Consider the following 14357-nt stretch of genomic DNA (forward strand, 5'->3'; position numbering starts at 1 on the left):
AAAACCCTAACGTTGAAACCATCTCATCACCTAAAGGTTTTTTGGTATCGCAGGTGCTCTGCCCATGGCTAAGTAGGAGAGACGACTTCTTTTTTAGGACCAACTAAAATGGCACAAAAGAAGTCAGCAAACCATCAGGCTGTTGTTTTGTGCCATTTTTTGTTGTTGTTTAGTTAAACGACTAAACAACAACAAAAAGTGGCACAAAACAAGTCAGCAAACCTTCAGGCTGGATCACAGTGCAGAGTCATGTGCAAAAGTTACAGTTCTCAGCTTTCTGGCATGGAACATACAGTACAACAGATAACAACTGCCCACTCAAACCACAAAAACAGCTCAATTCCACAAATCTGACCCTGCCTGGCCCAAATGGCAAACTGCAGTCTTTGAAGGTGCAGGAGTTGTTAAGCAAAACGTATTCCAGATAGTACTGTAGTACAATAAGCCCGCAACTTATGTGGGGGGTTACATTCCAGGGCTCACGCACCTAAAGCCACAACAATGGGTGCACTAGTGGGTGGGAGTGGCAAAGTAATATTTCTCAGATGCCTGCAACCTTTTTTTTCTGACAAGCACGTAAAGCTGAACGCACACAGGTTAAATGTGGCAGAGTCCAGCCAGCCGACACAGCCCTTGGATCATCCCAGTCTTGCAAAGTGGCGCAGGGCTGGCAGGGCAGCGTGAGGAGCCAAATGCGCAGCTCCCCCTTAAAAATGTGCCCCGGCATCCCCCCCCCCACTACGCCTCGTCTTCATAAAAACTTCAAAAAACTGTCATAATTCCATTACAATCATTTGCTCTTTAAAAGCAAGGCAGGATGAGAATAAGTTTAAAAATGCCTCCCAGTTTGAGGCAGCATAATTTATTTTGCCTATTCCTCTGCCGTCATACCTGAGACATGCATAACTTGGATGTGAATAGACCCTATAAAAGGGAAAGCAGAGTGTGACACAGGCCTTTAAGTAACACACAAGGCAGCTGCCCCCCAAGCCAGATATTGCTACAAAGCACACACCATAAAGGTAAAGGGACCCCTGATCATTAGGTCCAGACATGACCGACTCTAGGGTTGCGGCGCTCATCTCGCTTTATCAGCCGAGGGAGCCGGTGTACAGTTTCCGGGTCATGTGGCCAGCATGACTAAGCAACTTCTGGCGAATCAGAGCAGTGCACAGAAATGCCGTTTACCTTCCCGCCAGAGCGGTACCTATTTATCTACTTGCACTTTGACATGCTTTTGAACTGCTAGGTTGGCAGGAGCAGGGACCGAGCAACGGGAGCTCACCCCGTCATGGGGATTCGAACCACCGACCTTCTGATCGGCAAGTCCTAGGCTCTGTGGTTTAACCCACAGCGCCACCCGTGTCCCTCACCACCTAGCAATAGGTCACTGCCAGAGGCAGCGTGTCTCTGAATTGCTAAAAATTGCAGGTGGGTAGAGTGTTGTTGTGCTCAGGTACTACTTGGAGGGTTCCTCCTGGCATCTGGTTGGCCACTGAGGACAGGATGGTCTAGATGGGTCATTTGGCTAGTCTAGATGGGTCATTTGCTTATGTAGGGCTTATGTGCTATGCCACTGAGCTATGGGCCCACCTCCCCATTGTTATGTCACAAATTGGGTGCTGCAAACTTGGGCAGAGCACAAGACAATTCTTCTGGGATATACTTTGCCTTCTACTGCTGACCTGCAGCCACATCACATGCATACAAAAGTATGCATACAGTTGTAACTTTACACTGCAAGGCTATATTTGTCTATTCAGAAAAAAGCCCCACTGAATTCAATGGGACCTACTTCTTACCAAGTGTCCTTAGGATTGCAGCCTTAACCAGAATTGTGGTCACATTTCATGTTAGCTAGCAAATATGTTTCAAAAGGAATCAATAAAAAATAGACTAAGAGAAAATATAAATATATAATAGGCAAAAACTACGTTTTTTATCCATCTCATGCCAGGACTAACAATTGCTTTGGGGGAAAAGGGGGAAATGTTACAGACACAACTGAACTGCATGTTCAGTTTCCTGCATGTTTCATCGTAATTTTGCAGAGCAAATGACTAGATGTGCATTAACAACAGCTTCTGAAACCAGAAACTCCCCAAAATGATTAGATGAATGGATGTCAGGGAGTTGATCCTCCTCTGTTGGGCCTTTCTTTCCTGTCGCCTGCTGAGAGTCTTATGCTTATCATGTGAATTTTTTCCCTGGAAAGTTTCAAAACTTGTATTGTAAGAGAGAACCTCGTGCTTGTAAACTAATGCATGGATGAATTCACAACATTTCAATGAGTGGGTTTTAAAAACATCTCTGTTATAGCCAATTGTGTGAAAGTGAATTAAATGGAAAACAAAAATTTTGGATAGTGTTCTCTCTTTTCTCTCTCAAAAGTTCTTTGCCAGGAAGTAATCTTTGCCAGGAAGTAATCAAAATGTGTCTATTGTGGGGTTATATTATTTTCCTATTGTTATTTAGAGTACGGTGTGGTCCACCAGATATTGTTGGATTCCCAACTCTCATCAGCTCCAGCCAGCATGGCCAGTGCTGATGAATGATACGAGTTGTGGTCCCAGCAACATTTGGCATGCCCTCGCTTTAGAGCTAAGACTGGATTAAGGACTTGTGCCGGATGAAGAATGATAGGGGTTCCTATCTTCTGCTTCGTAAATGAGCCTCCTTCAGCTTCATGGGGAAAGAGGAAGGAGGAGCTCACAGCTGCCGTTCACTTTTTCATATTTCTCTCTGGCTGAAGCCCAGACATGCTGGATGGCGGGGAGTCTCAATGGCACCTCTCTGGAGGCTTCACCTGAGGCAGAAACCCTGTCTAGACCCACCCCTCAGCTATGGCTGTGCATTAGGTGTGGGGAGATGGGCTCCACTGAGGGTATAGACTAGGCCGACCTTGAAAGTCAAGCCCTTTAGCTGTTAGCTTTTGCCAGCAAGGGACAAGCATAAAGCAAGTGATGCAGCAGAGCCTGTGCCCAGCATAAATGCTTACAAAACTCCAAATTGCTTTTCTTTCAGAAGGAGCCAGGAAATGGCCTTGGATATGTTTGCAAGGGAGAAACAGCAGTAGATGTTAAGCTCCGCCACCACCTGCCTACCGAATGTCCACATTAACCATCATTCATGTGTTGGGGGGGGGGGGACGGACACATTTTTGCTAGTATAACAATTCTGTCTTTATGTGGAAAACCTTGAGTCACTGCCATTGTATTGTATAAAATAATATTCTTTTAGGAGATGACTGCACTTGCACATTTCATTTTACTTGACATATATACTTTATATAAGTAGCTGCTAATACAAAATTGATCCTGATACTTGATACCTGTACTGTTTGTACCATCCCTTCAGAGGGTTTAAGCTACTGTTGTTTCCTACTGGTCTTACATCTGCATTTGAAACACTGTGGTTATCCTGTATTCTCATGAAAAACAGAGCTTACTGTCTTGGATGGGAAACAAACATGCTAGTGAACTGCCTCCACTGTTACTGCCAGAAGTTGTTCTACCATCTCAATCATCCCAGGTGAAAGGACTGCAAATTACTGTTGGATTCGCCACAGTAATTGAATGCCAATTACCACTGGTTGGGTGTGAATCTTAAAGCAGCTGGAGCTCCACCCAGTTCCAGTTCTCATAACATTAGCAGCAAATACGCTCTCAGACTCAATGCCAACACAACACAAGAAGGAGCTAGATGTTTAAAGAAGCATTACAACCTTGTAAATCCCTGCGGCACTCTCTCAGAGGCTGTCTCTTCTGCCTCCCATCATGGAAAAAGCAGGGAAAGAGTAAATTTTACATGTCAAGGTCTCCTCTTTTCATCACAACAAATGGCAGGATAACCCAACAAGCTTTCCCCAAAAATTCTCAAGCACCTCCATTTCTCATTATCCCACTAACCATGTCTGATGCATCGTGATGTGGGTCAGACAAGCGTGCTTTACAACTGGATATGAAAAACTGGTATCAGCATCCTCTCTCCCCCCCCCCCGCCCCTGGAAAGTAGCTCTAATATTAGACTAGGAAGCAATTACCGGTACCTTGAGACAGTGCTTCAGGGGATGTGCATTTAGCCAGGGAAAGGATCAGACGCTCGCCAGTACTTCTCTGCTGTCAGGTTCTCTCAGGAGAGACAACATAGCAATGTGCAGGTGGTTAGTCAGGCTGATCTCACGGGTAAGAGTAAAATGCACAGGGGAAATGAGGACCACAGAAGGCTGGTGCTGTGCCAATAGGTGCATCAAAGGCATTCCAATTAATGTATTCGACTCCAAGCATTCCCACAGCATAACTGGGCAGTTTAATTAGCAATTCAATCCCTAGAAGCATGTGCCACTAGGACTTATTTTATGGTAAGAATGCTGAGGGTTGCCACAACTGGCATGTGACATGCAACTTCCAAGCAAGCCTGAGCCTCTGCACTTTTAAAGAAACTAAACAATGTTTATATTGATATATCAGGTATATCAGGACTGTGTATAATCCATCTTTTTTCCCTTTTTCGTTTTAAAAATAATTGAGCCAACATTCTCTCTTATTCACGGACGGACAGAAATCTATAATAAAAGTATTTTCATAAGGAACAATTTATCTAGCTCTTAATGTTTATCTTAGTGTGTTATGCGTGGTTAGATAAATAAGCACTTGTGCTCATTACTGCGTGAAAACTGCCACATCAGTACAATGGAATCATTTCTTTATTATTATTGCTGTCATTTCCTTCATGGAAGACCCGAAGCCTGAATGTGTATTAAGCTTTCAGAATAAGGCTATAACATGATCTTTAAATGATTTGTGTTAAATGAGTTCTGCATAGTGTGCTAACAAACCTGAAGTATGAATTAGCTCTCCATTTATTCAAATTGTCAGTATGATAGAACTGCTGAAGGTTTTGAAAGTAAAATGTGTGTGTATACCTATATCTATATCTAAAGGTAAAGATACCCCTGATCGTTAGGTCCAGTCATGGATGACTCTGGGGTTGCACACTCATCTCACTCTATAGGCCGAGGGAGCTGGCGCTTGTCCGCAGACAGCTTCCAGGTCATGTGGCCAGCATGACTAAGCCACTTCTGGCGAACCAGAGCAGCAAACAGAAACACTATTTACCTTCCCGCCAGAGCGGTACCTATTTATCTACTTGCACTTTGACATGCTTTCGAACTGCTAGGTTGGTAGGAGCTGGGACCGATCGATGGGAGCTCACCCCACTGCGGGGATTCGAACCGCCGACCTTCTGATTGGCAAGCCCTTGGCTCTGTGGTTTAGACCACAGCGCCACCCATGTCCGTATATCTATATCTAGCTTTCTTTAAATCTATGGGGCTACTTTCTAAGAAAGCATCTACATGATGTTAGGTTTAAGGAAGGGGTGGTTCTGTGGTTCTCCAGATGCTATCCTCCCCACCCCCAGCTTCCATCAGCCCCAGCTAGCATGGCCAATGGTCAAAGATGATGGAAAGTGGAACATAAATTTAATTGGGAGGAAGAGCGAGACGTACATTTCATAAATGAATAAATTGTCCAGCAACATCTGGGATGCCCCCAGGAGCTCCTTCCCTGGTTTAATGAGTTCCAAAGCATATTAATTCAATGCTACACAGTGGTCTGTTTGGGTATTTCACAGTATAGGGAAACAGTACATGAGTGTTGTACAGAAAAGAGATAGATTTTGCTCTTGCACAGCTCCATATCAGAGCACCCATATTTGTCCATAGTTGGGATCAGATTTCCACACACAAAATAAGAGCATTGCCTGCCAGGAAGATCTACTGTGCAGCATGGGAACTGAGCAAATATATTTTGACCCGAAAACACATTCTTCCAGATTGGTCCAGAGAGCGCTGGCTCTGTTGGGCCAGGCAGAAGGACTCTTTCATCAGCCAGTAGGTGTTTTACTGTCCGCAACAGCGGCTAGACCAGCAGCAGAGGGAACTCTAATTGATATTGGCTCATTTAACAGAGCATGTTCCAATTTCTCCCCCAGATGCTATGGTAGTCTCCCTGGAGTTGCTTCTTAAAGAAGACTCCCAAGAGTCTCCCTTTAGCATCACTTCCACCATTGCACTGCGCTAGAAAAGGGGTATGGGGACCTGGTGGACTCTGGCTCCCAGCATTAGAAGTTGTATTTATTATTTATTAAATTTGTATACTGCCCTATATTTCTAGGGAGGTTACAACCTAAAGTCACAATATAAAAAACACAAAATACATAATAAAAACAAAAACAACCTAATAACCCCCTTCGCTCCGCAACACCTTATAAAAGGGCATTGGATGTCAATCAGCCAAAGGCCTGGTTAGAGAGGAACGTGTTTGCCTGGTGCCTAAAACTGCATAATGAAGGTGAACCTCTTTGGGGAGAACATTCCACAAATGGGGAGCCACTGCAGAAAAGGCCCTTTCTCGTTTGCCACCCTCTGGACCTCTCATGGAGGAAACACCTGACGAAGGGCCTCAGAAGATGCTCTCAGGGTCCGGATAGGTTCATATGGAAAGAATTAACGCTTTAATCTCCTCTTCCACTCACAACCATCATGTTTGGTAAACTGCAGCTTTTAAATAAAACATACCTTTGTTAAACGCTTGTATTCTTGGGTTGCCATCTTTAGTAGAGCTATTTTGATGTGAATGAGACCTCTTCCATATAATTGTCGTGATCCCTCCAGAGGCCATCTGCGTGGAAGCAGGTTTCTGTACATGGAACTGTACATTGAAACGAGTTTCCTAGGCTGATTCAAAAGCTGGAACTATGAAATACATCATCAGTTGTGCAATTCAGCTGTTTGGGAGGAAGAGGGGCTGGGATTCTGTCTTCCTCGCTCTCTGCTTCCCGACAAACTGCTGATCGACACACAGTGGTAAGTTATCTGATTGGGTTATACGTACACATAGTTGGATCACAAACAGTGAGATTGGCTTGAATGTGCAAATGTGATGCTGCAGACCATAGCTTTGTCTTGAATAGTGACTGGAAAATATGCTATGACGTTTCTATCTGTTTGGTTCCACCTCAAGCTACAGAGTTCAGGTTATTAGGTCCAAGAGTTAGGCTAAGTCAGAAATGGATATCTCAGGGGCCACTCAATTCCCCAAACAATGTCTAGGGAGCCAAAGAAATGTGGGATATGCCAACTTCTTCATGGGCTGTCAGGCTCTGTATTAGTGTAATAATAGCTTCTAACCAGGCCATTACTCCACTCAGCCATAAAGCTTAATAGGAGACACTGCAGCAATAAAAGATTAGAGCCCTCTCTGGGTATAGAATTCTGGTAGACTTTAGGGGCCTGATAAAGTTATTTGAAGACTAGATTGTGGGATAACCGGCCTCATATAACAAACATGCTTAAGCCTAATTAATGCATAAAGGGACTAACACTATAAAGTCAGCTGCCCTGCCAGGCTTAGCTCACCTTGGAAGGGACTAGGTTCAAGCCTTTGTTCACTCTCCAGTCTCCCTGAGAAGCTCAGCATGTGAAGAGGGCCACATGGCTCTCACCAGCCACTCTTGAGTTCCTATACCAATAATTTAGGAACTTTCACCACTGTAACTAAGCCAAGTTTTACTGTCTGTGCACCCTTTTCCGAACGCTGTATGGAAAAGCACATGAATCACACCTTTGGAGTTTGTAAGTAAACTGTTTTTAACTTAACAAACGTGTGGTCTTTTTCTGTCCTAGGAGAAGAGGGGAGTTTTGTAACTCACAAGGGCATATTTTAAAGGTCTAACAGCCTATATTTCCACACCCTGCTGCATATTTTGTGATTTAAAATCTCTGCAGGGGTTCTCTCACTAATTAGTATTATTAATTCAATGCACAGTCATACCTTGGCTCCTGAACGCCTTGGGAGTCGAACGTTCCCGCTCCCAAACAATCAAAAACCGGAAGTGAGTGTTCCAGTTTTCAAAAATAATAATTGGAAGCCAAATGTCTGGCACAGCTTCTGCTATTGTTTCCGGCACGCCTGTACAATTGGGAACCAATCAGAAGCTGCACCTTGGTTTCTGAACTTTTCAGAAGTTGGACAGACTTCCGGAACAGTTTCTGTTCAACTTCTGAGGTACGTCTGTAAATACTGCCCTTAATGAAAAGATCTCAGGGCGGTGTACCACATTAGAAACATATTACAAAACATAATAGGTAAAGGTAAAGGGACCCCTGACCATTAGGTCCAGTCGTGACTGACTCTGGGGTTGCGGCGCTCATCTCGCTTTATTGGCCGAGGGAGCCGGCATACAGCTTCCGGGTCATGTGGCCAGCATGACTAAGCTGCTTCTGACGAACCAGAGCAGCACAAAGAAACGCCGTTTACCTTCTGCCGGAGCGGTACCTATTTATCTACTTGCACTTTGACATGCTTTCGAACTGCTAGGTTGGCAGGAAAAAACATAATATAATAAAAACATAGTAAAAAACACACTGACAGACAACCTAATTGTAAAATTTTGTAGTACTTGCCCCAAACTTGGATCTTGGCAATCTAGGAATTCTTATTTTATACATATTTTTTCCCTTGAAGCAACATGGTTGGGCCCATAAATATCAATTGATTAACTATGGGTATGGCCTAGGTATCTTTAAGCTAATCAGGATCTCTGGGATAAGCCCTCACCCTGCAGCCACACACATGCACAGCAGCCATATTAATTATGGACTTTTGGGGATTGTTAGTTTGACATAATGTACATTTATAGGCTTAATTTGAAAACAAAATTTGCACAAAATGGAAGGCATCCTATTCCTTTTTATATTAAAGCATGATTTAATGGTACTAGAGCTTTTAGTCATGAATGTTCAAAGAAATGCAGTTGACTAAGTCTTTGGGAAATTCCTACATGGGAAAACACAAGCAAGATTGATGTGGAAGGCTGGTGACTTCCACACCAGCCTTCCACAGTTGAGCAGTCGTATCTTAGATGTTAGCCTGAGAAGCTTAAAATCTTGAAGACAGATTCTAGCTGTTGAGACACGCTTGAAAACAGTGTCTGGCATGTACCCAAAGGGCACAAATAGCCTTTAATCAAAAAACTAAGTCTTCTCAATAAATATCTCATTTGTTCCTCAGATAACTGTGTTGACACAGTCTCTGCTGCGTATGCTCTGGGATCAGCTGGAATAGCTGCAGATGTTTCTATGCAGCAATGCGCTCTCATCCTCTCTTCTCACCAGTATTAAGCACATGAGTATGTACACTCCACATGGTACACACCGTAGTTTACTAGCATCCTATGGAGAGAGAAAAGACCATTTGTATGAGAGAACCAGTTTAAGTAGGCACTTCAGTTAATGCTGGAAATGGTCCAGATTTACCAAGCTAAAATGGATAAAATAAATGAAGAATGCAATCATATTGTCGTTAATACTTTGCTGCATTACTTGTTCTTTGTGAGCTAGAGATACGCACCATATTGTTCTGAATATTGTTTAGATCTGAGATGGGGAGATGTGTGGTACTTCAGATATTGTTGTTAGACTCCAACTCCCATCAGCCTGAGGCAACATGGACAATTGTCAGGCTGATGGAAGTTGTAGTCTAGCAATGAAGGTTTCCCTTCATGTACACTGATATGTTCCCAAGCTTTATAGGTAATCACTGATTACTACAAGTCTGAAATGTTCATAGAAAAACTGATGGGCCAGGAAATTACAAGTTGGTTATATGACATCCTTTCAAAGCTCAAATATTGACCTATTTGAGCAAAGAGCAGAGCAGGAAAACACCACAAATCACCAAGTGCATAAAGTAACAGAAGATGATACAAAGGAGTAAGAAGACTAGGAGATGCCTTAAAAAGCCGATATATAGAACTCAAGTCACTCTGTTCAAACTGTCCAGGAAGTTATTTCATGTAATGCACAGAGCTACCTGTGGCAAGATTGCTTTTGATTCTGTTTTCAAAGGGTTGGGTGTCTTAGATCCTCTTGGGATTCAAATGAAAGTGTTCTCCACACACCAGCTTTCGTGACACACCATCTTGACATGGCAGACTAACCAAAAGAACTTTGAGCAAGCGCTTCAAGCCACAGTGTTGAAAAAAGACTCAGTGAGAAGCTGTGTGTAGATGTGGATATAATATAAAGCCAAGCTGCCCTTTATTTTCGTAGGAGGAATTGCTACCAGGGAGGGTGTGTGTGGAGAGACAGTGGGGCAAGCTTTTCTACCTGTTCTAAACCAGCCCCTTTTACAGGGAACCTTATAAAAAAAAGCTGCTGTCTGGAATGTAACTTAAGGGGAGTAAACATCTCTCCCCCCCCCCCCCCCGAGTGTCATAAGCTGCATTTACATGTTTGAATTTTGTATTTGCGTTAAACATTTGGGAGCAGACCTGCAGGCCTTTTTGATTGAGCAGTGGCACAGAAATAAACTACCAATGTAACAGATGCATCAAGCAAGCAGTATGAACAAAAGAGTAATTTATTATGCGCATATATATACACATATGTATATATATATATTTATATATATATATAATCTCTATTCAGTCACAATAGTCTCTGGGTTTTAAAATGTATTTTTGCTATATTCAATGCTTTAAAAATTATAATTCAAACATTAAATACTGTTATATACATTATGATTCAATTTCTTAGTTCTAACCATGAACAGTATAGTTCCCAAGTATAAACCTGGAGGGGGAAAGGAAGTAAATTCTCTAGCATTACAGTCTTAAGAAATTAAGAACAAACACCTGTAGATTTGACTATGGAAAAAGTCAAACTTCCAAATGCTTTTATATAGTTTATCCTTCAAAAAGAAAGAAAGAAAGAAAGAAAGAAAGAAAGAAAGAGGAGGATAGAACTGGTCAGAAGTCCCATAGTTGTTGTTGTTTTTTTAAATCTCATACCTATTTTATATAAAATAACAAAATATACAGAGAGCGCGTCAAGGTTTGTTTGTTTTAAACATTATTTCATACACGTACAAGTAAATAAAAGGTTTCTTTTAATGTATGGCTTTGCAAAGGTAGATTATGAAGTGACTTCTGTTTATTTATTTAAAAGCATTTTAAGAGAACGTGTTAGTGTGCTTACGATAGTGGCCATGGTGGTCGAATTACGAGCCAAGAGTTTAATGCTAGAGTTACCGGAGGTCTTACCAGACACTGCTTCCGCAGCTTTTAGAAGACAAATGTAGTTTATTACAACCTCATCTATTTTAGCTACAATTTCCTCCTGCTGTGTTTCAGAGTTCATGATTTTAACTAAACGCATGCAGGCTTCTGTTAAGCAACAGAGTACTTGAAAGCTGGAAGTCATAGCTACAAGCATTTCCTCTGGGCTTTTTTCAGCCATGGCCATTTTCCTGCAGGCACTTCCCAACTGTCTCGATTCTACAGATAACAGTTGTTTATACTGAGAAAGTTTAAGGTCATATGCTTCTGAATGATCCTCCCTCTTCCCCATACACGATCGGACCAAACAGAGGAGCTCATTGGCATCTTTTTGTGCTGCAAGAAATCCATCAGGCACTGCATAATTCTTCTCCTTCATTACGCCGAGTCTCGCTATTCGTGCATCGAAGGACATGTCGCTGAGATTCCTATCGGTTTGACCATCCTGGTCTCCGCGAGTGCTCTTGCTGCTTGGGCTGCTTTCGGCATCGCTGCCAGTCTTTGTGCCCTCCTTCCCATTCTCCTCACTTTCAATGGAAGGAGGCCGAGGGGACAGTTCTGCTACCTGGCACTGTATCTCGGGACGATAGAGGAACGAGAGCCGGGCGCCACCTCTGTGTTCATCTTCATCCTCGTCCTCTTCGGCGTTTCCTCTCGCTAGGAAACAATAACTAAAGGGGCCGCGGCACTTCCAATTGCTGGCATCCAGCTTTCGTAAGGGCAACGTTCTGTACTGCTTGGACTCCTTCCGGATGGCGTTCAAGACAGGAGATCTCTTGCTGCCCACGCTGCTGACATTCACAGAGCTCTGGGAATAACTTTTTGATAACGTTTTGCCCAGAGGAAGTTCTCCTCTTTTTTCCGATTTTGTTGAGCCACCTGCTTCAGCGATGTCTGTACATAACACACTGACTGGGGCTTTCTTCTTCCCGAGAAACGTCTCGAGGCTTGTCGATTCTGCAGTGACGCTGCTGCTTCGCCGCAGAACTTTCCTGTTGTGCGGCATCTTGAGGCTTCCCCCCATCATCTCATATGGCCATAAACTAACCGCTACCCCACCTGACTGGTTGACTTTGGGAACATCAAAAGAGTCTTGGTTTCGACTTGGCACCTTTGATTCTGAGTGAATGTGGGATGATAGCGTGATGGAATCAGCTCTGGGCTGGTTAGGAAAAGCTGAAGACATGCTTCCTTGTCTTCCAGTCACAGGCTCTGTGAAAGCTACACTAGGGGGAGTAGAAGAACAAAGGGAATAATTAAGCATCGCCTCAAAAAGCCATTTAGTGGCCAAGCATTTCAAACATATAGTCTTAACTGTTGCTTTGGAAATTTTAAAAAGGAAAGATTTAATATTCTGAATACATATTTTTCAGACCCCACATGCCATCACAAATCTTTCAGGAGATGTGCAGTTCATCAAAACATAATTAATATATATATATTTACATCAGTCATAGAATTGTTGAGTTGGAAGGGATCCTTAGGATCATCTAATCTAACGCCCTGCAATGCAGGAATATACAGCTGCCCCATTCAGGGATTGAACCTGCAACCTTGGTGCTATCAGCACCATGCCCTAAACAACTGAGCTAACAGTTCCTTCCATATGTTATTAGTTAACTCTGATGAAGAAGACAGATATAGGCTGGATCTACACTGATCTTAAAAAAAGCTAAGAAAAAAGTTATATACAGTGGTACCTCAGTTTTTGAACGTCTCTGTTGACAAACATTTCAGTTTCTGAATGAAGTAAACCCAGAAGTAAATGCTTCGGTTTTTGAACACGCCTCGGAAGTCGAACATGCCATGCGGCTTCCGCTGAGTGCAAGATCCTGAGGCCTAGCTGTTGGCTATTGAGTTTTCGGACATTTCAGAACTCAAATGGTCTTCAGGAACAGATTCTGTTCAAAAACCGAGTTACCACTATAGCTCTCAATGCAATTTTCCATTTACTGCTGTACATTTTTAGAACTCATTTATAATGTTTTAACTCACCAGTATAGATTAGTCTATGGTGTAAAAAGAGAAAACGCACCACCTCAGCGGTGAAGCTGCCTCACAGTTTGAAGTGCACTTGTCATAGGAGTGACGAATTGAATGCTTGTTTAGCTGTTGGTTTTGTCCTTTCCTCTGCTTGAAGGATGACCCCCGCCCCCTGACTTTAGGAATCAGCATACACGTTACTCTGTTCATTCAATGTCTTGCTCCATTCTCAGCACTACAATTCCAGGAGTTTCATGTGAAGAAGGATTGATTGTGAAACCAGCTGGGAACTGTAGCTCCATGAGGAGAAATAGGGGTTTCCTAACAACTCTCAGCATCCTTAGCAAATCATACTTTCCAGGATTCTCAGGAAGGGGGGGGGAGCTATGGTTTTTAAAGTGGCACAAATGTATGATGCAGATGAAGCCTTTAAGGAAAAAGCAAACTTTCAGGAGAAAAAACACCAAACGGCATGCATCACATGGTTTGGGTTTCAAGCAGGACTTAATCAATGCAGTAACTTCTCCAGCTCTGGCCAATAGAGGAAGGAACTGCAAGGAAAGAACATTGCCAAATAATAAAAAAAGCTTTGTGGCTCTAATAGGCCTGAATGGGAGCTTCTGCAATCCTATACACACTCACCTAGGAGTGAATCCAATTCTGCTCAATGGGGTTAATTCTGAGTAGGCATGTGCAGGATTGCAGAGTTAGAGGCTTGTTAATACTGCCTGCCGGCACACTTTTGCCTTCTTCCTCCCTATATTGCTTTGCTTTCCCTACCCACGGTTGGCCAGGTCTAACTGGTACCTCAACCTCCCTTCAGTTGGTCTCTGGGTTCCTGCTACAGCCTCTCATTTCAGTATTTCCAATTCAAAATATTCTTCTGAAGAGTTTGATTTTTTTATTTGTGGGGCTTGATCCCCCACTTCTGAGGAAATCAGACAAATGTGCATGTGGCCCAAAGCAGATATGCACAAAGTCTACACTCCACTGTACAGGTGGGATTTCTAGAGTAGCGACTGTGTGAAACCATGCTAAGGCCACACTCTTAACACCTGAAGTCCTGTCAGGGCTCTGAGGAGTGGGGGGAAGAGATAGCGCGGCCAGAGGTTGATCCAGGAGCCCTATATATACCTGAAGGAGCATCTCCACCCCATTGTTTATCCTGGACACTGAGGTCCAGCTCCGAGGGTGTTCTGGTGTTTCTCTCATTGCTAGAAGTGAAGTTACAGGGAACCAGGCAGAGGGCCTTC

General features: G+C 43.1%; 1 protein-coding gene across 3 annotated transcripts in view; it reads right to left on the reverse strand.

The window, feature by feature from the left end:
* Positions 1-10406: 10406 nt before the first annotated feature.
* Positions 10407-14357, reverse strand: part of FRMPD4 (FERM and PDZ domain containing 4) — a 205979-nt gene continuing 202028 nt past the window's right edge. For 2 of the 3 annotated variants that reach the window (XM_083437428.1, XM_083437429.1), the window contains exon 17: positions 10407-12342. In XM_083437428.1, the coding sequence (XP_083293554.1) occupies positions 10997-12342 (1346 nt within the window). In that variant the 3' untranslated portion in view covers positions 10407-10996. Of the gene's footprint in view, positions 12348-14357 lie in introns of all 3 variants that reach the window. The other variant, XM_083437430.1, reaches the window with a different exon arrangement.

Source organism: Podarcis tiliguerta (genome assembly GCF_965153285.1).
Source record: "Podarcis tiliguerta genome assembly, chromosome: 4".
Lineage (NCBI taxonomy): Eukaryota > Metazoa > Chordata > Lepidosauria > Squamata > Lacertidae > Podarcis > Podarcis tiliguerta.